Genomic DNA, 22724 nt, shown 5'->3' with positions numbered 1-22724 from the left:
AGATGAATGTTAAAATAGCAGCTTGAGGGCATATTAAACATCCAGCTTTTCTTTAGAATAGATGTTAAGGATTTTTGTCCATTCATACTATATATATATATATATATATATATATATATATATATTCTAACACAGATGGTAGTGTGGTTCTTGCTCTGAAAGGTTGGTCACAATTCACAAGGCTTATACCATAGAACAGGTGTAGGGAATCTGTAGTCCACCATATGTTGCTGAACTACAACCTCTCACCAGCCTCAGCAAGCATGGCCAATGGACAGGGATGATGAGAGTTCTAACAACATCTGGAGGGTCAAAGATTACCCAAACCTGCCATGGAGATTTTTTTAAAAAGTTTTCATTTGTTGTCATCATATTGCTACTGCATAACCAACTCATGAAACAACAGCACAGTGTCATTTCTCCCTTACTAACTGATATTAAAATACCCATGTATGTAATGATCAACAACCCCTTCTTTCTATCTCCAAACTGCCACATCTCCAAACTGTTACCATGGATTGTAGCTTAACTAGGTGGTACCCACCATGTAGTTATCCAATCAGTGAAAAACAGGAGAAATTTCTCATTTTCATTTCTCTCTTTCTACCTTCTTGCTTGTTTTTCAGTCTCAAATGTTTCTCTTTTCACCCACATTTCCCAACTCTCTCCCTACTCCACCACACACTTCATCTCCTCTGCGAAGCATGTGCTGTTTGCTTTATCACCACAATCACAAGAGTGTACCATGCACATGGTTGCTAGGTAACCACCCACATGGTTCCTTAGTGCCACCTTTTCATAGTGGGGCCACATACTGTAGCTGGAGTATCCAACTGGGATACTCCAGTGAGTAACTGGGAAATAAGTTGTTGTAGAGTGTACATGCTTTGAGGGTGGGATACAAAGGCCTCTTCAGACAATCCAGTTGCTGACTCTTGAATCAGAGGGATTTGCCCCCCGATTTACAATTTCACAACTTTTACTTAAAAGTTTTTTGCTACAGCATACATAAATACAACAAACACACACTTAAGAAGCTGATAAAAGGGCAATGTATAATATACGTACCACCAAAAACTCTTTTTTGTCCACCATCTCATTTCCATCTGTATCAAACATGTTGAAAGCTATTCTAAAACCAGCATGTGGCTCTGCCAAAGGAAAAAAAGAGGGGAAAGGTGTAACAGAGTAAAGCAATTTAAAAGGATACACCTGGGGTGATGAGCTGCAGAGAGGGTTCAGCTCACCTCACTTCTGCTGTTAAAATCAGACTGCCTAAAATCAGACATATACTACACGACTGTGACAATTTTGTGTTTAAACATACATAATGTTTGGTTTCTACTTTGACCCATAGCTGTGGGCCAGTTCCAGTCAGCATGGCAACAAGGCCATGTACAGTGGTACTTCGGGTTAAGTACTTAATTCGTTCCGGAGATCCGTTCTTAACCTGAAACTGTTCTTAACCTGAAGCACCACTTTAGCTAATGGGGCCTCCCGCTGCCGGAGCACAATTTCTGTTCTCATCCTGAAGCAAAGTTCTTAACCCGAGGTACTATTTCTGGGTTAGCGGAGTCTGTAACCTGAAGTGTATGTTACCTAAAGCGTATGTAACCCAAGGTACCACTGTAATCTGAAACCAACACCCCATCCCAACCACCTGAAAAGTATTGAGAGTCTTCACACACATGTAAGCTATGTCACTTTGTAGATTTGCCACTGCAGATCAGCTAAATGAAGTTCATGGACCACTTGTGGTCTATGGGTCACATTCTGGAAACCCTTGCTCAAATCATAAAGACCACGTACCAACTTGGTGTTTTTTATCAGTTCTTGCAGCACTATTTCATGACAGGACCCTCGGCTGTTGTGCAGAGGAGGTGGAATCTTAGGTCTTCACATAATTCCTAGGAACCTCCACGGTAACATGCAATTTTAGAAAGCAGTTCACTAATGAGTTTTTGACAGCAGCACCCCATTCATTTAGATAGCGGGTGTATTACATCAGTTTGAGGAGTGGGAATCTTTCAAACAAAAAATGCCACACATGTATTCTAAGTTGAAATGGGATAGTCACATGGAAGATTGTATCACGTATGCACTGGAACCAGCCCTTCAACTGGGATTGAAAGGAAGACGTTGAAACTTATTTTGGTATTGCCTCCTGCCAATAGAAGATCCTGTTTCACTTCTACTGTGGTAACTGATTGAAATAGTAACAGACTTATTTATCAGAAGAATGAATATGGAAAAGAACATGTTCAGTACTGCTTCCAGGACAGTGATTTAAGTTGTCTTTTGTACTTTTGTACTGAATTATTCCAGTAATGTTTCATCATGAGCAGATAAGAACAAATTGCAAATTATGAGTTTTCCCCTTCCACAAAAATATCGACTTATTTTAATCAGCATCAAATGGAATGAAATGTACAAATATAGGATATAAATTTTACTTTGAACACTTACTTGTTAAGATACATAATAGAAACAGATATTCTGTGTAAGAAATCACACCTGAAAAGAGCAAGGCAACAAATCACTTAAATTATTCCTGCAGTCATAGATTAATAGCCATAGAGTAAATAATGGGGGATTGCCCATATCATAGTCCCTTTCTATGGCAACTCTACAAACACTCTGGAACTCCTTCATCTGCAAGAAGCCTCTCTTGGCTAATGAGTTATGCTAGATATATAACTATTTATTTAAGAACATAAGAACCTCCCCCCTCTGTTTCTCTGATGTACCTCTCCCGCCACAGAATTTTGCTTCTTTAGAAAAACATACAAATCAAATTTTAAAGTACACTATTCTGGCAAGTAAGTACTCAAAATGGGTTACATTGAATTGACTTCTGCCTAATCACATTTTTCTTCTTTATTAATGCCTCTGTCATAACTATTTTCAACACCTTATTACAAATACCTTTTATATAAATTACTTGGAAAGAAAGCAACATGCTTGCCCAGATTCAAGTGTACTGAAACTTAACATACATTTCAGCTTAAAAGAGCATGAACCACATGAACTTATTGCTCAACACTCCAAACCCTCAAAAGTGGATTGCAAAATCTGACAACTGTTAGAAAGTCTTTTTCTTTTACCTCCCATATGCTCACTGCCACAAAAATAAAAAAGTCAAAGTTGCACAACTAATCTAGCCTGCTCATTTAAGCCATCACACTTCTGGCATTTAATTTTTTTCACTGAAAGTCTCAGTCACCTAACGATTAATGATCTTTCCACATCATGCTTATTCATCCTATTTATTCATTGCACCACAAACAATGTTGTTCACTCTCCTTCAGACCATTTGCCTCCAAAGGTCAGGGCTTACCCTGGCTAGATAGGCCTGCACACACAAAGGCCCCCTGACTTTAAAATGGTCTATTTAAGTCACTTTACTGGAGACCAATGAATGAAAGCGGCTCTTGTGAAGTATGTCAGGCAGACAAGAACACAGCTATCTAGGAAATCTTGAACACATTTCTGCTTTTTGTCAGTACTAGTATATTGAATCCTATAATAGACAGATAGTTCTGGATGACTGCTCTTGCTGTTCTGGGAGAGAGATTCTGGAAAGGTTGCAGGCAACAAAGAAAAATCCTGTGGGCAAATTACAGCTCAGTCTGCTGAAGGCAGTACTATTCGTTTAGGTACAAGTTATTGAGGTGGCAATATAATCAGCACAAAACAGTAATAGCTAGTGTGAGGGAAGATTCTAAAAAGGTAAAGGGCAATCTAAGGCTTAAGGTAAATACTGTTGTGAGTTTGTGGGTGCCAGATTCCCCTGTGTTATGAGTTTCTGGGTTCCAGACACGGAATTCAGCCCATGGTAAAATATAAGGCAGGCCAGTTTCCTGATGAGGAAATCACCTGGAGTGATGGGCCATTAGGAAAACAAAAGGAAGGTGATGAGCCATTAGGGAAGTGAAAGAGAAGGGGCTCTGTGCCAGACAGCAAATGAGAGGGGCCCCTCTCTTAATTCAAGAATCAGTTGTAGCACAAAGTGGGAATTTGAGGGCAGAGTTTGCTATGATGTGACATAGAGGCTGTAAAACAACAGAAAAAGCCATGCCTGATTTCTGCTTGAATCAAAGGCTTCAGCTATGGGAGAAACAAGACCCATTTTGGGGTACTGATGCTGTGATCCCCTCCATCGTAGGCTCAGGTTGCATATATGTGTAAATAAACCATGCATCCTAAAGACACTGCAGATTCCGCTGTGCCTCATTTTCAAAGGAAACACAAAGCCTGGGTAAGAACCTGGAACTCCTGGAATCTCATATTCTAGAAGACATATATTCCTCTGTACCTTTCTCTTGGAGGTTACGAAAGAGTTTTGATGACCCTTTCCAAACTGGTGGAGTTTCTACAAGTATTTGATTCAATTCCTGTAAAACAGTAATTAAAAGAAAGTCGACTATCTATGTGATAAAAAGGCTCAATAAGGCTGCAATCCTCTACAAACCTACCTGAAAGCAAGTACCCTTGAACTCAATGGAACTTACTTCTTAGTAGATATATACCATATTACACTACAGAGAGGAAAGAACTGGATTAAATCCCATAGTACAAGATACTGGAAAGTCTAGATTATAATAGCATGCAAACGTTTAATAAAGTAGAATGATGGAATGCAGATTACATATACAGTTGTATCTCAGTTCTCGAACGCCCCAGAACTCGTATGTTTTGGCTTCCGAACGATCAAAAACCGGAAGTGAGTGTTCCGGTTTTGAAACATTCTTTTGGAAGCCGAACGTCCGACAGGGCTTCTGCGGCTTCTGATTGGCTGCAGGAGCAGAAGTTGAACGTTTCGGAAGTCAAACGGACTTCCGGAACGGATTCTGTTCAACTTCCGAGGTACGACTGTAATAAAAATATGCATTCACATCATTCACATCAACAATATGAATTGGCTAGCATTATCATCTCCATAAAATGAAAATGAGGGAGCAGCTTGCCTAAAGTCACCAATCTGAGTTACATCTGAGCTGGGAATTGAAAGAAGGGCCCTCAGCTTTTGACTCTTCATCACTACACCACACCAGTTCACCCAATACTGAATACTTTAATGTCAATCTATTCACACCTATGAGCTATTTATACAATTCAAGCAAAGGGAAGTGCTTCAGACATTCCTCTCAAAATATAAAGTAACTGTAGATAGTACACATACAACAATTACACACATTGAGGCAAATCCTAATTCTTTGTTGTGCAGGATTGAAGCTCACCTGTTTTGAAAGAGACTTCCATTTTCTTGTCCCTAAAATGAATACAGAAATAATTACTCACACAAAATTTTCAATAGCACAAGAACACAGAAGCTGTCCTATCGACTGAGCAGATGGCTGTTCCATCTAGTTCTGCACTGTCTACACTGACTGGCGTTGGCTCTCCAAGGTTTCAGGCAAGAGTTTTCCTCAGTCCTACCTGAAGACATCAGGGATAGAATCCGGGACTGCACTGGCTGCACAGATTATTACTGCAAAGCAAAATAGTGGTCATTTTTTTAAGCTGGTGCTAGGTCAGGGGTTGCTAACTTGTGACGCTCCTGGTGTTGCTGAACTACAACTCCAATCATCTCTGATCATTGGTCATGCTGTGTGGGGCAGATGGCAGTTAAAGTCCAACAGCAACATGGAGGCTCACAGGTTCCCCATCTCTACTAGAGAAGGTTTCAAAATCGCAGGAGATTTTATACCACCTGGTACTCATCCAGTTGCTATTATTTTTGTTTATATAAACCATTTTTAGACTGCTTTTTCAGCAACTCAAAACAACTAACAATTAATTTAGAAACACCAGTTAGATCAAAGCAACAATCAAGCAAATTTAACCAGGTTATTAAATAAGCACAAAAACATTAACTCATCCAGGCAACCTTAAGAACTGCCTTCTCTAATATGACCATCCCAAGACCTGAAAACCTATTTGGAAGCCCTTGTTTCCGTCCTCATGCCTTCAATGGTGAGGTGGCAGGTGACATAATCACCCTTGCTGTTGTGATGCCTGACTGCATGACCCCAGACTGAGACTCCAAAGTCTGGCCGCAACTGCACCATTGGTAGCACTCCCCTTTGAAATGCCTTGACCAGGAAAGTTAGCCTGGAACTGTTTCTTGTCTTTTATTGCAATGTGTTGCTTTTATATTATGCTTACTTTATTATTATTATTATTATTATTAGTAGTAGTAGTAGTAATTCATAAGTTTGAGTTTCAACAGGCTGAACAGCAGAACAGAAATCAACCAAATATACAAAACAAAAAGCAACAAAATTCAAACCCCAATTGCTGAAAAGAGAGACATTTTACTTCCTATCCAGAATGCAAAAAATAAAAAGTAGGTTTCCAAATATCCAAAAGCAAATGGTTTTAGGCTTCCAAATCTTAGGAATTATAACTACAAAGGCCCATACTGCCACTTTTCTCTTTCACTATGATGGAACACCAAGCAATGCTTGCTGACCTATGCTCAATTGGAGCATGAGCTAATATAGGGAAAAGCAGCCTTTCAGGTTTGTGGATCCCAGGCCATGTAAAGGCTTTAAAGGATTAAAATCAGCACTTTAAATTGAGCCCAGAAGCAGATAAGGTACCAGTCAATTCTTTAGTGTTAATAGTTTTTCTGTACAAAAAAGTAAAAAAGAGTTACTACTGTTTAAATGACTTTTGCGACCTTATTCTTCCTTCAAATTGATTCTCAAAGTCCACCTTTTCCACCCAGCCTTTGACTTATCCCTTTAATCCTCATTCCCTTCTTTAATCATATTCCTCCCTCCCTACTCTTGTCTCTTCTCTCCTACTTTTGGTTGCTTTCCCTATTGCTTATTTTAGAGTTCAAGAACCCTAGGGAGAGGGTTCTGACTAGTTTTTCCCATGGAAAATGCATCATACAAACAATAACATCAGCTTAAAAGTATTTTGCATAGTGATTTTTAGTGTGCCTAAAAGGGACCATGAAACCAATATTATTTCTATTTTTAATTTTTACCCTTGATTTCACAAAGCTCAATGGTTTAAAGTTTCAAAATATCAGTACCAATATACAATTGTAAATACTTGGGATACCTAAAGTGAGCCCACACAAAAGGGAAGCTATACTTTAATCAAAAAACTGGAAGACTGCATATGAACATTCAGTGTAGCAAACACATTGGTGGTGGATGCAGAGGAAATTGATCAAAACATCAAACAAAGGCAGTTATAGAAGCAGCACACACAGATAAATTTATTTATTTATTCACACATACCTAGATTGAGTGCCCAGGTGGTGAGGGTTGGCTTCTTACTAAAATGCTCGTCTAGCTCAATAAAGTTGTGGAGATTGCTCTGCAGAACTCATATTTGGAACAACTCAGAAACCACACCCAGTAAACAACAACAAACTATACTTACTCTTTGGTTCATCATTTGAAACAGACTGAATGAAGTCATATGGTGTCATAAAGAGCTGCCCTTCAAATTCTAAACTAGCAAACATGCGAAATCGCTGCTCCCGGGAAGTTGCATAAAGATCCAACTCCTGAAGATCTGGTCTGCTTTCTGTGCCCTTTTAAAAAGACAAAAGAAACCAAGAGAGTGTTAGCTGTTTTGTTGACAGAGATCCAGTGCTCTCCCCCACAGTTTAAACTGGCTGACCTCCCTCTCACCTTCAATCCCACAACACAGTTGTTTTTTTTTAAATCATAGCCTATATATTTCCTTTTCTTAACTCCCACTTATAGTTTAAACCTACATCTGAAAAAAATGTGAGTCATATGCATGTATTACTTTACTAAAAATGCAGCATCTATTACAGAGGACATATCAACTATTATTCCCTATCAAAATGGGTTTGTGGTTTGGTTTGGTTTGGTTTAGTACTGAGCTAAAAATGCCTCCTTCCTTTTCAAGGTGCAATTGATCTCCAGTAAAAGTGGGGAAATTATTATTTTTTGGTCTTTTTTTTTGGTGAGTAGGTGTGTGTGGGGGGCGGGAAGATAAATTTATCCTACTTTTAGTGGGGCTTATATATGATATAGGTATGAGTAGGAAGTAGGGTTGCAGCCTTTCTTTTCATAATAAAATTGTTTTGTTAGTTCAAGTGATGGCAGAGTTAAATCGCCAGCATCAGCTGGTGGGATCCCTCATTGAGTATAGTCCAGGAACCATGCCATGCCATAGCATTCTTTCCAGAAGGATTGTCAGCAATAAATAAGTACCGTATATATTTTAAAGGCTGTTTCCACTTCCCTGTTGCTTATTGAAGCTCCACCACTGCTTGAAGCAGTGTCAAGACTGCAACCTGCTGACATCTAGCATGGTAAGCCATTCCATCCCTGGAAAATTAATGAGAACTTTCTCCCAACTCACGTAAGAAAAATAATTTCAGAGCTGTTTTCACCCTCCCTGTGCCTTAAAAGGTCTGTACCGTGTTATATTTTAAGGGGTAGTGAGGAAACTTGCCAACAAATCATGCTGCCTTGTTTTGGCCAGGCTTAATGGTTTAAATGGAACTAATCTCTTTCCCTCCATAAAGGAACTTGTAAAGCAGGGCAGAGAAAGAACTTGCCTCCCACCATGTATAAGTATTAGGGCTGCTATGAATGTGTGGTGTTCTGGAACAAAGATGGCAGAAGTGTGCCCAAGTCATGCAGATTCAAACGTTTTCACAAAAAATAATGGAAATCACACCTGACACACCATGCAATGAGATCCAGGAAAGGACAAAAGCACTGGTGAGGTAATGGGTAAGAGTCAATAAGGGTCCAGTTTCTATTCTTACTTTTGGAGATTATCTGATCCAAATCTCCTAGTAATTAGCGGCAAACCTCAAAAACTTTCATGAAAGCATATCCCTATCAAAAGACGTTAAGACTTTTGTTTACTAATCTTCTTGGCAATCTTACAGTGATGTTGTATCATGTTATAGCTCAGCACCTTTACAAAACTGGACACAGCCATTTCTTTCAAGCAAACCATCACAAATCTCTAACTAAAGCCATTTTCTTACAATTATGAAAAGTGGATTTTAGAGAGAATGTGTATTTCTATGTGAAATCTGGAAGCTAACTACAATGAATTATTTTGAAATTTACATCTTAAAACATAAACACTCAGAATAGGAAACACTTATGTAACCTGCCTTCTAGAAGAATTACCCTATGTATTCAGCATTGTAGCAATAGAAAGAAAACAGCTAACATCTTCAGACACCAAATCAAGTCATTTTCCCCAGAACAAGGCAATTCATTGCTTTCTTACTCAGAAGCAAGTCCTGCTGAATTTTATCCTGCTTTCTTCCAGGACAGCAGCCCAAGCATATCAATATTATTAACTTTTTCAATGTATATAAATGAAGCTCAAAAACCATTTTGTCAACTCATATATTTCATCAACCCAGCTGTATCTTTCTCTTAATGTCCTTTTAATTGTGCATTTATGATTATTTGTGTTCATACTGCCATCAGGGCAATCATCCATGATCCCACTTTCAACACTATTTGCGTTTACAGAAGTTGTGAGGCAGGAATACTGCTCTATTTACATACCCTGCAACTTGTGTTGCAATACCATAACTTTTTAAACCCCAGGTGTTCTGGGGTGGTTTTTGTCCAACACAGTGGCATTGGAGAAGCATTTCAGAGCAAGTAATAAAGAGGAAGGAAGTCCAAAACAGATCCACCAACAATGCACTATTATTGTGTGAAGAACACATTGCAGAACACCCACTGTAGAAACCTCCAGGCTGGAAGAGCCTGTGTGATTTACAGTAATTTGTTGGAACTCCAATAAAATATATTTTCAAAAAGTGTAAATATTCAAATGCACTTGTTCTGCATTCTGCTGCATACTAATCTTGCCTCAGGCAGGGCAATCCAATGGGCCTGCCATGTTGACAGCTGGCTTCTGCTGTTCTGCCTAGAGAAGTTAGGCTCCTATGGACTCCTATGAGAAAAACTGTGAATGAAATGACAGCACCCCACCAGACAATGTAGCAGCTCCTCCTCCAGTGTTCAATGTCCCACCAATGACAGAGCCCACCCCTGTATTAGTCAGGCACTGAAGAAGCAAATTGATGCATAGCAATAGGCAGTGCTTTTTTCTAAAAATATATTTAGGGGTACTCTCATTTTCCTACTCATACTGAAATACTGCCCCACAATGAGGCCAAACTTAAGATTCACAAAATGTTTAGGGATATGTGTCCCCCTGTGTCCCCCCAGAAAAAAGCACTGGCAATAGCCACAATTCTGCCAGGGAGGCCCTATGACAAGCAATGAGAGAAGCTATAACTGCATTCTTTCTGACATGAGCACATGCTATCAGCTCACTGGATAGAGCAATGGGATGGATACAGACAACAGGTTCAAGGTCCACCAGGAGGAGTAACAGAACCTAGACCCCTCATAGCTTTTCCATGTCCCACCAGCAATATCCATGTTAGAGGTACAGTGGTGCCTCGCAAGACGAAAAGAATCCGTTCCGCGATTCTCTTTGTCTAGCGGTTTTTTCGTCTTGCGAAGCAAGCCCATTGACGGCTTACCGGATTAGCGCTATTAGCGGCTTATCGGATAAGCGGATAAGCGGCCTAGAAAAAGGGGGGGGAGGAAAAAATACCCGCAGGAACTCGCAAGACATTTTCGTCTTGCGAAGCAAGCCCATAGGAAATTCGTTTTGCGAAGCACCTCCAAAACGGAAAACTCTTTCGTCTAGCGAGTTTTCCGTCTTGCGAGGCATTCGTCTTGCGGGGCACCACTGTAAAAGAAAATAAGCAAGCAGAAATGCAACCCATAGCAGATACACCGTAAACCAGCTCTTGAGCTACATAGCCACAGCAACAGATAGGAAATGTCCAATTATGTGTCCTTCCCCTATCTTCTGACTCATAGAGGAGGAACCCTAGTTCCATGAAACAGCCTAGGTTTCATACACAGAAAGTCCCAGGTTCAGAGCCTAAAGTAGAACACTTCTTATATAGTGCTGACCATTATTAGCCCCAAACTCTGTCATTTTCCAACTGAGAAAAGGCTGCACACAAGATAAAAAGATCTGTTGCATGGAAATCGATGCCAACAATGGCTAAGAAAAGTAACTCGACAAATATATCCATTATCAATAAACCACACATTCTATTTATCATTAAAACATGCAGTTTATTTAATCCACAATGGATCATGTCAAAACATTTACAAGTCAGAGAGAACAATCTTATACCATTTATATAGTGCCGTATTTTCCCTTCTATAAGACGCCCCCATGTATAAGTCACCCCCAATTTTTGGGGACTCAGATTTCAGAAAATGGGGGGAGATGAATCTGTGTATAAGACACCCCCTAATTGTTGACATTATTTTTTAGGGAAAAAACCCTAGTTTTATACACGGAAAAATACAGTATTTCCGGAAGACTGGAGCTCTTTCACTGCTATGGAACAACTACTGTGTCCTACGCTTAAATGTGTGGGATGTCTATCTGGACACCTCAGTTGTTGGAGCAGGGCAGGATGTTGAAGATCCAGTTCATTTTTTTTATTCTCTCACTCAGTTTTTTTTATTCACAATATTTATATTTACTTGTTACATATATAGTTCAGACAAGGCACTGTATTTACATATGGCAAAGGGAAGGTGGAGGCAAAGAGACAAGTCACACAAGTTCTACTTTTTAGCATGCGTTTTCACCTTTCCTTGTGTACCTGTGTGGGGCGCTCTGTTCTGGTACCCCAGTTACTGGAGGTGGAATTTGAGTTGTTGAGCACCTGCAGTCCTAAGGCAGGGTTACTTGTGAGAGTTTGATGAAGAGAAGAGTTAGCAATGTGCTCAAGTTTCTATCTGTGTTGTAAGGCCAAGCTGTTTGTGTGCAAAGTGCCCTTTCTCCATTGTTTCTCATCACCAGAGTTACTCTCGTGTACAGTGGTACCTTGGGTTACAGATGCTTCAGGTTACATATGCTTCAGGTTACAGAGTCCGTTAACCCAGAAATAGTACCTCGGGTTAAGAACTTTGCTACACGATGAGAACAGAAATGGTGCTCTGGTGGTACAGCAGCAGCAGGAGTCCCCATTAGCTAAAGTGGTACTTCAGGTTAAGAACAGTTTCAGGTTAAGAACGGACCTCCAGAACGAATTAAGTTCTTAACCCAAGGTACCACTGTACATCACATGGAATCAGAGAGGTATAGCCAGATGCCCTACTATCTGAGTTGTGGTGCCCCCCGTGGGACTTACATACTGGCAGCTGTGTGCTGAGTTACAACATATCCTAGGCCAGGGGTCAGCAAGCTTTTTCAGCCGTGGGCCAGTCCACTGTCCCTCAGACCATGTGGTGGGCCAGACTATATTTTGAAAAAAAAATGAAAAATTACTATGCCCCACAAATAACTCAGATATGCATTTGAAATAAAAGCACACCTTCTACTCATGTAAAAACACCAGGCAGGCCACACAAATAACCCAGAGATGCATTTTAAATAAAAGTACACATTCTACTCGTGTAAAAACACGCTAATTCCCGGACTGCCCGCGAGCCAGATTGAGAAGGCGATTGGGCCGCATCCGGCCCACGGGCCTTGGGTTGCCTACCTCTGTCCTAGGCTTTGTTGTGGTAACAGCTCCCACTGAGCTCCCAAAATCAGCTCCCACTGAATTCAATCAGAGGGAAATCAAAATCCTTTCTGTTCTGCCCAGTGTTGATGTACAGTTGTGCCATTGACAGGGTGTGGCTTTGTATTGATGGCAGAGCATAGGACATGGCATACAGATGGTCTGCTGGCATATATTTGCTGATGGAACGACTACACCAGTGCATAAAGGGAATTACACTGGTTTATCTGTCATGGCTGTGGTGTATCTGGTGCTGCTCAGGCTAAGTGGAGATTTTACAAAATTCTAAAGACTCACAGCCTGCACAACACAAGTATAGGATTGTGCCATGAATTAGTATATGATACAGTACTTTATTTCCACAGTGGGACAGATAATCCATTTGAGATTCTGACTGAAATCACTGTACTATGAAACAAACACATTCTGACCAAAAAGGTAGTAGCACTCAGCCTTTAGAAAGCCTTTAGTGTATTTTTGCACTCAGTCTTTAGAAAGAAAAGTTGCTGCACAAAGTGCAGGGGACACAAAATTACAGTGCAATGATTATTATTCTGCTGAATTTTACACTTAATATAAAAAATGTAAACACTTTGTGACTATAAAACAAAAATCCTTATGAAATTATCACTTCCAATTTTCAAGCCAAGTTCTTACAACTTTTATCAAAGTTTACTATAAAGGGTTTCTTTTTATTTTAAATGAGCAATTTTCACATTCCTTGATGCAAAGTCAGTTTGTTTGAAATTAGTGTGATTCTGTACAAATGAAGGAAATGAAGGAAAAGAAAACAGTTTTTAAAAAGCTGTGCTTTACTTGGCCTCAGGCTAACATACTATGCTCCCAAGTAGATAAAAGTGGTATAATTTTGTTTGCGTGCTGGGTGGCCAAAAGGTTAAACATCAAATTCTTAGTGTGGGAAAATCCCAAAGCAGACAAAACTGTTTTCTTACTTAGCAAACTCTGGAGGAGAATGTACTAGTTGTCCAGCTATGTGATTTTCTAACTGAAGGATTTTGTATAAATATTCTAAAAACACAAAAGTATAAGTATATATAATATTACATTTTCTGTCATAATTTAAAAGGGGGAAGAGGGGGTTGGGTCAAATACGTCACAGTTCTGGTAGTTCAGAATCCTTTCCCAAAAACATTTGACCATACAAAGTTGCCAAACTTTCATGTTAAAAATAGGTAAAGGACCCCTGGATGGTTAAGTCCAGTCAAAGGCGACTATGGGTTTGCGGCGCTCATTTTACTTTTAGGCTGAGGGAGCTGACGTTTGTCCACAGACAGCTTTCTACAATATGGCTAAAGGTAAAGGTAAAGGGACCCCTGACCATTAGGTCCTGTCGTGGCCGACTCTGGGGTTGCGGCGCTCATCTCGCTTTACTGGCCGAGGGAGCCGGCATACAACTTCCAGGTCATGTTGCCAAACATGACTAAGCCGCTTCTGGCAAACCAGAGGAGCGCACGGAAACGCCGTTTACCTTCCCGCCAGAGCGGTACCTATTTATCTACTTGCACTTTGATGTGCTTTCAAACTGCTAGGTTGGCAGGAGCAAGGACCGAGCAACGGGAGCTCACCCCGTCGCGGGGATTCGAACCGCCGACCTTCTGATCGGCAAGTCCTAGGCTCTGTGGTTTAACCCACAGCGCCACCCGTGTCCCTTGTATGGCTACTGTACTACAAATCTTATAATGCAGTACTTCTTGCCTACATATTCACACGTGAATGTGAAAAATCACATTCACACGTGAATGTGAAAAATCCAAGGAAAAAAGCTGACCTTAATTTTCAGATCAGATGATCAGGAATTCACCAGAGTACTTATATATTATGATCAAATCCTGTATGTACATAAAAAGACAAGGGGTTGATTTGGACATAATGCTAACCATCACTTTACTTCCCTTTCTCCTCTCTGGCATGGTTGCGAGGAAGAAGCTTTTGCTTTTGATTAACCACAGCTTCCTTGACTGACCAGGGCCAGACAAGCTATGGTTAATCTTATGCCTAGTGAAAACAAGCCAACTTTACAGTTTATGAAGCTGGATTGTTTGCACTAACTATTGCTTATTTAGGTCTGAATGGCATGGTAGGCTGTGGTTAATCAAAATGGTAGTGAAAGATTCCAATCTCTTCCATGGGGCTGTGCTGGAGAAGAAGAGGGGAACGTGTAAACCTAAACGGAAGGAAAACTTATTCTCATAATGCTAAACCATGGTTTAGTGCAGCCTCCACCAACATGTCCGCCAGATGTTTTGGACTTCAACTCCCATTAGCCTCAGCCAGCACAGCTGAAAATTGCCACGATTACTACAAATCACAGAGAAGTCACCCGAGCTCTGTTCTGTATCTTCACTAACATTTTATCAGGCTACCTCGCCCTCCCTCAGAACACCCTCTTAAACTTTTTTCTTTCATCATATAAAGCACCTGGTAAATGTTTTAGGATTTCTATAAAATGAATAAACATGGCAGAATATCAGATTAGGAGAAGAAGAGGTGCTTCATGCTTTCATCCCAGATTTTTCAATACCTTTGGGTGTATCAATGTGAAATCTAGAAGTGTTCTAACTATGCTACTTCAGTAGCATTCCTGAAACCCTTCATAGCCTTCCTGACATCACTGGTTGGGTACTCTTATTTTTCTGTTCCCAGAGTTTCATTGAATTTACCCTAAAGTGTACAAAACAAAGAATCCAAGTATTGCTTCTAATGGCTGTACTTACTGCATATTTATTATTCTACTCCCTAGCTCCCATCTGAGACCACCTTGATTTTACTTATAAAAATGCTTGTCTCCCAGAACGTTTTTTTTTTCTAAGCAGGGGTGTAACGTAACAAAGTAGACTGATGGATGTATCCCTGCTGTACTCTCCAACATGTAGACCCCACGAGAAACAGCAACATAGCCATGTCAGTCTGTTGTAGTGACAAAACTGATAAGTCTTTTGACAAGTTATGTTTCAGAACTGTAAACAAACTTAAATATGCAAGAATTCATAAACATACTTAGACCTGCACATTAGGAATGCTGCCAAAATAAAAACAGTAAGATAAGCAGCAAATAGAGAAACTTAGAACTGCCAAGAGTGTCTTACCAACTGTAATTCAAATGATTGCTACTGCCACTATTTTTTTTCTTCACTACCACTTTTTCTATTGCGCTGAAGGCATTTCTCCCTCAATGATGCTGCCTTGATGAATATGTGTTTGGTGATAACACACAAAACAAGATGAGCCTGTATCCAGATATAACCTTGGGAGGCCCAAACTTAATAGCATCTGATCATGAGAAACCAAACCTCGCTTTTTTTTATCTACTCCATGAAAGTAGAACACTGCTGAAATTTTAACATTGATAAAAAGGTTGTTTATAAATTTTTAACCTTTAATAAGTTTACAAAATTAGGAAGTTAATGAAGCCATTCACACAGAACATTCAACATTGCACTATATACAAAGTCAGAACAGTGTCTTTCAAGCTCTTTTGGATGCACACTTATTGATTATATATTTAAAACCAGCAAGTCACAGTTTATCATTTTCTATGCAGAGCAGGGTTAGATCAGATAACCGATCTCCGGACATGATTGACCTTAGATAATCCTTTATCCTTTTTAGTCTAGAACATGAATCTTTTTGCGAGTACAATTTGTAAACATTAACACATGAACAATCTGAAAATTGCTTCCATATTCAGAAAAGCTGTCCGATTTTTCTCCTGGAATATAATATGACACATATCTTGGTGGCTGAAATTTTCTTTTTCAGGGTGACTTTGTTTGATGGACAGGTGAAAGAATTCACTAAACTTGCCTCTTGGAGAAAGTTCATCTAAGGCTTCAGGTTCTATCCCATCACTGGTACAGTGGTACCTCGGTTTACGAACTTAATCTGTTCCAGAAGTGTGTTCTTAAACTGAAACCATTCTTAAACCGAGGCACACTTTCCCTAATGAGGCCTCCTGCTGCCAATGCCCTTCCACTGTTCGGATTCCGTTCTTAGACCGAGGTAAAGTTTGCAAACTGGGACACTACTTCCAGTTTGCAGAGTTCGTAAATCGAATTGTTCGTAAACAGGACTGTTCTTAAACTGAGGTACCACTGTATTATTATTTTTTGTACTCTGTTTCTGACATTTCTTTTGACAAGTTATTGCTTTATATCCAGTAGAGTAAATTTTACTTGCTGTTCAATTTCATAAAAATTAGACTGAGTGTTTGATATGAACTGCAATAGTGAGCTGTAAATATTTACACATGTGCTGAATGAAATTTGTGAACTTTGGAATACCTTGCTAACTTTATGAAATTGGTCTAGCAAATGTGTCCAAAGGTGAAGCATTAAAATGAATTCAATTTCTCCCATTTTCTGCAGAAGATCATAGTTAAATATGATTGTAAGCATAACTTTCACTAATAGTTGCAGTAGCTTTGGTGAGCCTCCCATCTTGTGTCTGATAAATGTTGAGTAACTTTTGACTCAAGAGACAAGAATTAGCATTGTCGATCTTTTTGTAGAAGCTGGGTTGGGGGAAAGCTCCTTTATTGTGGGGGAAAAGTCACTGCATCTAGGCAGGAGTCAACTATTGTTTGTCCAACTAGATTTAGGGAATGTCCAGTGCATGCAATAAACTCTGTAAACTTGTTCCTTTCTAGAACTTTTTGTTGAATGCTGTTATACTTTTTCAGCCATATTGGCTGCATTGACATATGGTTGTCCTCTACATTTACTGAAATCTATTTTCAAGTTCACTGACGTAGTTAAGTATCAACTCACCAGTGTGAACTCTCAGCTCAAAAAAATTCATCTCTAGAAAACCCATCTCTAGAAAAACGTACCCAAAAATGACAGTTGATCAACACGGGAATCACCAGGGGGTTGAACTGACTGATAAACTAAAATAACCTGCTTGTTTGATGTTGCTCAGTATTGCTTCTCCAACTGTATTAGCCATCAACTGGATAACCTCTTCACATATGGTTTTGGATAAGTATAATGGCTGACTAGAACCTTTATGTGAGCACATGGAAAAGGACTGAATTTGACAACTCAAGAAATCCAAGAAGTTACCATTTTTTGATGAATCAAATGTTTCATCATCTCCCCTAAATGCCAAACCACATTCTTTCAAAAGAGAAGTCACTGGGATAACTCACTGAAGTACGTGCCTCCAGTAATCCTGCTCTGCTTTGATTTGATCTTTGATGTGAGCATTTGACCATAATTTCTTGTTAAGTATGTTAGCATCAAGTTCAAATTATTGTTTCCTGTCAGAATGGGATAGTAATGATTCAATGTAGATTTGTAGCTCGTTATAGTAGCATCACTTAGTTTTGATGTAACAGTTATAAGTTGCTTTTTTTTTTTTTTACTATATCTTAGTTTTAATGATCATTAATGATAATCTGTATACCATTTTGAGGGTTTTCTTTTTAACAACCAAGCCATGTATAAATTTTATGAAATAGATGAATAAGTAATATGCCAATTGCAGAAAACTTAATATGTCAATTGCAGAATACAATCTCCTTCCTAGATTATCTGTGTTGATACTCCACATACTAGACAAGCCCACATAACAAATGCTAAGTCTGAACTGCCCAACTTGGGGTTTACAATTACATGGATTGCACCTTATTTAGCATGCACAAAATTGTGACTGCTTCTCTTGTAAAATCAATAAACATTTTAAAAACTGGCTTTTGACAAACACCTGTACAATAGCCGCTGTTACACCTGTATTGAATTAAATATTAATAGTTCCATTATTGTTGTAAGAATCACCAAGTACACTGTGATGTCAACAGGGCTACTTCTAAACTGCCCTGGATATTCATATTCATATTTACTACATAGACAAGAATCTGGACATGCTGTCACTAGCTGCTAAGCTTTCAAAATGAGTAACACAGATCAGCTGGCAACTTGATAACCTTTCTTTACTTTCTAACAGTGGGGAAGAAGTGTAACAAAAATATTCTTCCAGGCAAACGTCTTTGCCGATTGTCAATTTCCTTCTTAAAGTAAAAAGTGTTGACTGTCAGAGTGTGGTGGAGAGGATGGAGGACCATTTCAAAACACTTAACCTACACAGACAACATTTCGCATAACGAGATGCACACAAAAAACCACTCATGGTGTCTATTTTGCTGTAGGTACAAATGCAGTAGGTCAATCAAAGCATCCCACCATGTGCAGGTGTAATGGAGCCAGCTGGTGGGAACATCAAAGAGATCATCCAAAGAGGCTGTCTTTTGTATTTTCCTTTAAAATCAACGGAGCTGCTGCATAAGCCACTCTGGGAACCTAAAGAGGTGGGATGAACAAAACAAACCACGCACACAGGCTCCACTTTATGGGGGTGGGGGTGGGGAAGGGAGGAGAAAAACGTAGCAAACTGCACGACGAAGCAGCTCCGCTTGACAAGCGGTGACAAGGAAGGGCCGTGCCAAGAACAGAAAGGGGAAGAAGAGCTCCGCCAAGGCCGCAGCATCCTTGGCAAGGCGGCTCCCATTTCCCCCGGAGCAGCTCGTCTCGCTTACCCTTTTGCAAAACAGCAGCTGCGCCAGGAGACGCTGACCCAAGCGAAGTCGCTGCTGCGGCGGCGGCAGGTGGCGAAGGACGCACTGCCTGCAGAGCGAAGGAGCCGCTTGCCGCACCAGAGTGGCGGCGCCTGCTGCCGACGACGCTCCCGCCCTCTTGCAGGCCGGCGGCTGAGGCGCAGGCAGCCGTGCAACAGGTAAAGCGCCCGCCTCAGCCGCCGCCTGAGCCTGGGAAGCGGGAGCTGAGCTTGGGCACAGAGCATCCCCTGAGGGCAGCTGTTCTGCCGAGCCCCTCCTCCTGAGGAGACACCTACCGTCGTATCCCTGGCAGCGGCCGCGACAGGGATGGGCAGCAGCGCGCGGGCCTGGCCGGCCTCGCCGCTCCGTCCCTTCTGCTGAGGTGACGGCCGACGCTCGTAGAAGCGCTGGCAGACGAACCAGGCGAGCGCCCCGCCGGTAGCGCCCGCCGCCGCCGCGGCGCCCAAGCTGCTCAGCGGCGCCGCGCTGCTGCCCGGCGGCCGGGCCCTGACACCCCACAGCCGCCTTCGGTGAGGCAGCTCCGGGTCGTTGCCGTTGGGGAGGCGGCAGCGACGCCACCTCAGGAGACCCCGCAGCGCTGCCATAACTGCCGGCCCGGCGGACTTGACAGAAAAGAGAGAAGCCGCCGCCGCCGCCGCCGCCGAAGCCTCGCGAGAGGCTCTCGCGCGCGCGAGTGTTTTTCCCCCCGAATCCCCGTTATTGCTCCGCCCCTCTCGCTCCCCTCCCTCAGGTCTCACTGCCCTTCCTTCAGACTAATTACTCGCCTCAGGCCACAATACGTACAGTGATCACTCCCTTTCTCCCCCACAATTGCTGGTCTTGAAGGGACCGGCAGGTGCGGCAGCCCTAGACGTGTCTACTCAGAAGTAATCCGCACTGACTTGGAATTAAAGGGACGGCTGTGGGATTTAGGGTACAAACGGAGGAAGCGGGGCTTCTGCGCCTTTAATAGCTGGGCAGAAGAGGGAATGTCAGCAGGTGCAACGACACACCCGCTGAGATTTCTTATTCTGAACAATTGTTAAGGGCACAGGAGCCCTGTTCTCTTTTTCACTTGGTCACCCTAACAGGACTGGAGTGTGTTCCCAAGCCTCGGTCTCCAGTTGTTTCCCCCCCCCTCAGACTACAATTCCCATCATCCCCGACCACTAGTCTTGCTAGCTAGGGATGATGGGAGTTGTAGTCCAAAACCAGCTGACAACCCAAGTTTAGGCAACATTGTTTTAGAAGAAGTAATATTGGAAACAATGCAGATTATAAATTCTTCAGGTCATGTTCAATCACCAGCCATATATGTCCTCCCTATTCTCTTTCTATAGAGTGCGTGTTAATTTTTCAGACCCAGTTAAGAACTGCAGGGTTGGCTAATTTGTTCCAGCCAAGGTGATCCATTCAGTGCAGTGCTGCTGCCAGATGCCTGGAAAGATCATATAGGATTTAATGGTGATATTCACCTTCTGCTGTTTACTCTATCATCTAGTAATCAGAAGTACATTCTCCCAAACATGGAGGCTCCATCTGCCTATGATAGCTAGGAGCTGTTAGGAAAAACTGCTCATAAATCCGTCAACTTGCAATATTGGGAAGGTTTCTTATTAGCAGTTTTCCCCTTGTTGCCTAATGTTAAAATTTTCAAACTGACTTGGAGTATGAGATTTACATTTATCACTTCCAAACATGTATGAATCAACAGATAGCTGTGCTGCTTCTGTTTCCTTGAAGTTTGAGTCTTCAGTCGAGAAGTTAATGAATTCAGTAGCACCTGCAGGCTAATCTTTTCAATTGGGGAAAAATGCACATCTGTATCTACTTATGTCTGAATATGCTCCTCAGACCCTCCCACTGAGATGTTTGTTTAAGAACATAAGTTCATTTTAATCACATAATATTTTCAATCAAGTTGGAATTTTATGCTATTATGTGCCTAATGCACATCTCATAAATGAATAAAGCAAAGGTTCAAGTGCCATTGTTGGAAACTTCATTGGACAACTACTGAACAGGCTTTCTAATGCATCTTATATAAACAAAATTTTATTCAGACTAAGTAAACAATGAGATAAAAAAGCATAAATAACAATAAATATATACCCACTGGGAATAGAAGTAGATGATAAAAGGGAAACTTGGGGGGTCGGACCCTAGAACTTAGCAAGCCTGAAAAAGGTTGTCTGTCTAAAAGGCTGTTTTTGGCTTGGTGCTGGTTTGCTTTATGTGCATATTGCAGTGTTTCATTGATGAATCTATGAGCTTTCAGTCAGGACCTCAAGTAAGTGTTGGATTTGTGTTTTCTTTAAATCTGAATTTTTATTGAAAGTTTTCAACATATAATACAATAAAAACCAAACTAATGTAAATAAAAATAGAGAAGAAATTATCACTTGATTTGCTTTGAACTTTCTCTCCATAAGCCACTGGGATGATGGCATATCCTTGCTATAGCCAACATGGGTTGACTGAAGAAGTCAATGTAGCTAGATGAACGAACACATAGAGAGACAAACAGATCCACAACTGCCACTACTGGACAGTGCATTTTCTTACTAAAAAATGGCTTAGCCTGGGTGTAGATGTGTATGATTTTAGTGGCGACACTGCTGTAGAAACAGTGAGCTGCCTCCTGCTGGTATCTTCAGCCCACAGCACATGATGATCCTCCTATCCTTGGGTCCTGAAGCTGTTTGCCTACACACCCATACTCACTTGTCCTTCCTGGTAGTGCTATGATCTCATGTGCTTTTCCATACAACATTTTACTGCACAGGCAGTAAAATTTAGTTTAGTTCCAAAGCAGTGAAAGTCCCTAAATTATTGCTATAGGAACTCAAGAGTGGCTTGTAAGAATCATGTGGTCTGAGCTGGGAGCAAAGGCTTGATTACCGAATACCTCCCAAGGTGAGCTAAGCCTTTCAGGACAGCTTATTCTATGACAGTGCTTCTCAAACTTGGGTCCCTAGCTGTTGTTGGACTACAACTCCCATCATCCCTGCTAGCTAGAGATGAGGGGAGTTGTAGTCCAACAACGGCTGGGGACCCAAGTTTGAGAATCACTGCTCTATTGTATTAACCCCCGCATGATTAATTAGACTTAATCATGTTGGTTATATGAGGCTGGTTACCTCACAAGCAGAACAAGGAAATATCCCATGGGGGTAAAGTAGCACGAAGGGTTAAGGGGTTGGACTAAATGATCCTCAGGGTCCCTTCCAGCTCTACCATTCTATGATTCTTCTGTTGCCTTTCAGATGTCAGGTTTTGATCTTGGCATTGTTGTTGTTTAGTTGTTTAGTCGTGTCCGACTTTGTGACCCCATGGACCAGAGCACGCCAGGCACTTCTGTCTTCCACTGCCTCCCGCAGTTTGGTCAGACTCATGTTTGTAGCTTCGAGAACACTGTCCAACCATCTCGTCCTCTGTCGTCCCCTTCTCCTTGTGCCCTCCATCTTTCCCAACATCAGAGTCTTTTCCAGGGAGTCTTCTCTTCTCATGAGGTGGCCAAAGTATTGGAGCCTCAGCTTCAAGATCTGTCCTTCCAGTGAG

General features: G+C 41.2%; 1 protein-coding gene across 4 annotated transcripts in view; it reads right to left on the bottom strand.

Moving 5' to 3' along the window:
• Positions 1 to 20067, bottom strand: part of MICU3 (mitochondrial calcium uptake family member 3) — a 39323-nt gene extending 19256 nt beyond the window's left edge. Inside the window, exons 1-6 of one of the 4 annotated variants that reach the window (XM_079989792.1) lie at positions 19968 to 20067; positions 7405 to 7558; positions 5241 to 5272; positions 4316 to 4394; positions 2467 to 2514; positions 1069 to 1151 (exon numbers count right to left, since the gene is read on the bottom strand). In XM_079989792.1, coding sequence (XP_079845918.1) covers positions 1069 to 1151; positions 2467 to 2514; positions 4316 to 4394; positions 5241 to 5272; positions 7405 to 7489 — 327 coding nt within the window. In that variant the 5' untranslated portion in view covers positions 7490 to 7558; positions 19968 to 20067. Of the gene's footprint in view, positions 1 to 1068; positions 1152 to 2466; positions 2515 to 4315; positions 4395 to 5240; positions 5273 to 7404; positions 7559 to 19145; positions 19241 to 19459; positions 19843 to 19967 lie in introns of those variants that run through there. The other 3 variants (XM_079989794.1, XM_079989791.1, XM_079989793.1) reach the window with 3 other exon arrangements.
• Positions 20068 to 22724: the final 2657 nt, after the last annotated feature.

The sequence above is a fragment of the Podarcis cretensis genome (assembly GCF_951804945.1).
Source record: "Podarcis cretensis genome assembly, chromosome: 9".
NCBI classification, from domain to species: domain Eukaryota; kingdom Metazoa; phylum Chordata; class Lepidosauria; order Squamata; family Lacertidae; genus Podarcis; species Podarcis cretensis.
Note: the sequence above shows the minus strand (reverse complement) of the source record. Positions and strands in the feature narration are given on the sequence as shown.